At 49.0% G+C, this 3,730-nt stretch overlaps 1 protein-coding gene across 1 annotated transcript; it reads right to left on the minus strand.

Moving 5' to 3' along the window:
• Positions 1–1,593: 1,593 nt before the first annotated feature.
• Positions 1,594–3,161, minus strand: LOC125385041 (terminal nucleotidyltransferase 5A-like). Its single transcript, XM_048405581.1, has 2 exons — positions 3,138–3,161; positions 1,594–2,463 (listed from the first exon to the last, which is right to left on the minus strand). The coding sequence occupies exons 1-2, from the start codon at positions 3,159–3,161 to the stop codon at positions 1,594–1,596; spliced, it is 894 nt and encodes a 297-aa protein (XP_048261538.1).
• Positions 3,162–3,730: the final 569 nt, after the last annotated feature.

The raw sequence follows: 3,730 nt of genomic DNA on the forward strand, positions 1-3,730 counted from the left end.
GGAACGCGTAGCGTCGGAACAGTACAGTTCCCTGGACGAGAGAATACAGCATCTCCGGGAAGGAAAGCCATCTTCAATCCCGCCGCCATCTAAGGGCACCGATTTTCCCGAAGCGAAAATTTATTTACCAGAAATGCGGCTACCAGCATTCGACGGGAAATTCGAAAATTGGAACGCATTTTTTAACACATTCAACTCGACTATCGACATGAACTCTCACCTAACCACCTTACAAAAATTCTATTACCTGCGGGCTTCCTTAGTAGGGGAAGCCGCGAATTGTGTGAATTCTCTAGTTTTCCATGAGGAGAACTATCCGAAGGCGCTGAGCCTTCTCAAGCAGAGGTACGATTGTCCGCGACGCATCGTGTCATGCCATGGATTTGCAATCATTGACTACCCAAAGCTGACGCATTGTTCTCCAATGGCCCTAAGAGACTTGGCCAATGTCGTAAGACAGAACCTCGACGCACTAAGCAGTTTGGGACAAACCGTACATCCGAATAGCCTCATTCTTGATCTCATCAGCTCCAAACTACCCGATTACGTCAGGCAACAATGGGAGCTAACCTTAACCAACAAGGAGGTGCCTCAATACACCGATTTGCTAGATTACCTCGAGAATCTAGCGCTCACAGGCATATCACCTTCCGATATCAAACAAATTAAAACACCGGACCAATCCAGAAGAATCCGACAGCGTAAGACACGAGGACAGACATTCACCGCATCCCGGGTCAAGAATTCCTGCCATTCTTGCAAGGGCCAACACTCCATTTGGCATTGCGACGCCTTCAGAGCCAAAAGCGTCAGTGAACGCTTGAAGGAGGTCAAAAGTGCACTCCTGTGTCTGAACTGCCTGAGTGCGGGACACACAACTCAGGATTGTCATGCCGGGTCTTGTAGGGTGTGTGGAGGTCGCCATCATACAATGCTACATCGGGACAGGCAAAAGATAAGGTCGACTTCCTCCAATTCAGATCAAGGTTCCTCCCCTTCCAGCAGGAGATCATCGACATCCCCGTCAAAGACTCGGAAGACCGCAAGGAAGCACAAACCAAGGACTTCACGGACTTCAAGTCCATCAACCAGTCCGAGACAGACACACAATTGACGCCAGGCACGCCGAACCCCAACAAGGACCGATCAAACCCGACCATCAGATCCTGAATTATTGTGCAATGACCTAGTAATTACAGCACAAGTTAACATGCTGACCGACAAACGGCAACCTATTCGTTGCCGTGCGTTGCTCGATACTGGATCCAGCATGAACTTCATTACTAGAAGACTAGCCAATTCCCTTGGAATAAGACAAAAGAAGTGTTCAGTCCCAATTGGGGTTCTCGATACCTCCTGGATCGCGGCGTCAAACGGTTGATTCCACTACCCTGTCAACCCGAACCGGAGGAACCCGGACAACCACGAACAGCGGAGAACGCAGACGAAAGTTCCACCTGATACCATCCATGGACTTTTGATCGGGATCCTCTCAACGGGGGGAGGATGTTACGTCGCGTGAAAAGGTCCGCGCGACGTACTTTAATGTCTGACCGTCCAGACCCAAACGTCATTAGAGAACCCTCAATAAAACTAAGGCCCACCATAAACCGATTCTCCGACCACGGTTGGGTAGAAGTTCTCGCCAATTGGTAGCTTGCTGCACTCGTAGAACAGAAGCAGTGAGTCGAGCACGATCTGGAACGAGTCGACCGAGAACTCAAACTGCCGCCTCATCGAGTCAACGAACTTCAGTTCGACGTTCCTATGACCTCGTGAGTTCCCAAGGAAAATCAGGGACCACCGATCTCCATCGTTATTCACTTTCACCATTTTGCTCACGTACGCCTCTTTTAAGCTGCACGTGGTTATACGTTTACGGCTGACACCTTCTGGCAGCAGGTCGAACAACGAGCCAAGCACCGCGGCCTTCACCTTGTCGTAGTTTCGCCCGCTCGACAATTCCACTGCAAATATTAAGTCCAAATCGTTGTACGGTTGCGACTCGGTGACCAAAACGTGAGAAGCCGCGCCGCCGTTCAACCTAATGTCGCGTACCCTCATACCGGCGCCACCGTTGCTCGGGTCAGACTCTAATTTGCTACGGACCACGGTAACCAGGTCTCTCAATCTGACTTCCAAAGTAGGAAAATTACCACGACCGTGGATGCACACCACTTCGTTCATCACATCGTTCAATCGTCTAACTTGCTCGAAACTGAGCACAGCCAGCCTCTGCTGGGGATCCGGACAGTCTGAGTTGTGATTGTTGTTCCCATTGTTCGCGTTGCTGTCGTTGCCTCCGTTGCTCTTCGTGCCGTTCACCTGGCACAGGGACTCCATCATAGCGACCCGACGCTGGCGTTCCTCGCCGATCTCCAGGGAGCAACAGTCTTGTAAGAGTCTCTCCGCGTTGTCGTCGGGGCGCAGTAGCACAGCACGTCTCACCGATCGTCTCACCGTCTGCCAAGTGAACGGCACGAAGAGCAACGGAGGCAACGACAGCAACGCGAACAATGGGAACAACAACAATCACAACTCAGACTGTCCGGATCCCCAGCAGAGGCTGGCTGTGCTCAGTTTCGAGCAAGTTAGACGATTGAACGATGTGATGAACGAAGTGGTGTACATCCACGGTCGTGGTAATTTTCCTACTTCGGAAGTCAGATTGAGAGACCTGATTACCGTGGTCCGTAGCAAATTAGAGTCTGACCCGAGCAACGGTGGTGCCGGTATGAGGGTACGCGACATTAGGTTGAACGGCGGCGCGGCTTCTCACGTTTTGGCCACCGAGTCGCAACCGTACAACGATTTGGACTTAATATTTGCAGTGGAATTGTCGAGCGGGCGAAACTACGACAAGGTGAAGGCCACGGTGCTTGGCTCGTTGTTCGACCTGCTGCCAGAAGGTGTCAGCCGTAAACGTATAACCACGTGCAGCTTAAAACGCAGACGAAAGTTCCCCCTGATACCATCCATGGACTTTTGATCGGGATCCTCTCAACGGGGGGAGGATGTTACGTCGCGTGAAAAGGTCCGTGCGACGTACTTTAATGTCTGACCGTCCAGACCCAAACGTCATTAGAGAACCCTCAATAAAACTAAGGCCCACCATAAACCGATTCTCATTAGCTTACAAAAACCTTGAATCCTGCAAGCATTTTCGATTTATAGCGAAATATATAAATATATAAATATATAAATATATAAATATATAAATGTATAAATATATAAATACATAAATATATAAATATATAAATATATAAATATACAGTCGTTCGTAGTAGTACGAGTTAGTCATTCGAGTAGTACGAATCAGTCAGTCGTTCGAGTCAGTCGTCAGTGCAAGCCACCCAAGTCAAACAGTCGGAGTCAAGCAGTCGACGTCTCCTCATTCAGTCTTTCGGTTGATCCTGTTGATTCGATTCAGTCAAAGTTGGATCTGATCAATCGCCACATCTACTACGACCCACGAGCCTTCCTCTCTCAGATTGGCAGTCAGAATCTGAGCAAGATCCAGGCAATCTTCAGACTCAACGACGTTACTATTGTATGTAATTAAACGAAGCTGTTAGAGAAAAATATAATCATAACCCTACCAATCACGGAGTTATATTAATTCAACCATCCCTATTATCTTAACGGAAATCAGGAGATCGATCTACTCGCGGCGTCGATCATTAGAATCGTAACGGGAATTTACGACTCCCGTTGACGTGTTTCCTCGCGA

This window comes from Bombus terrestris, chromosome 4 (genome assembly GCF_910591885.1).
Source record: "Bombus terrestris chromosome 4, iyBomTerr1.2, whole genome shotgun sequence".
In the NCBI taxonomy this organism is placed as follows: Eukaryota; Metazoa; Arthropoda; class Insecta; order Hymenoptera; family Apidae; genus Bombus; species Bombus terrestris.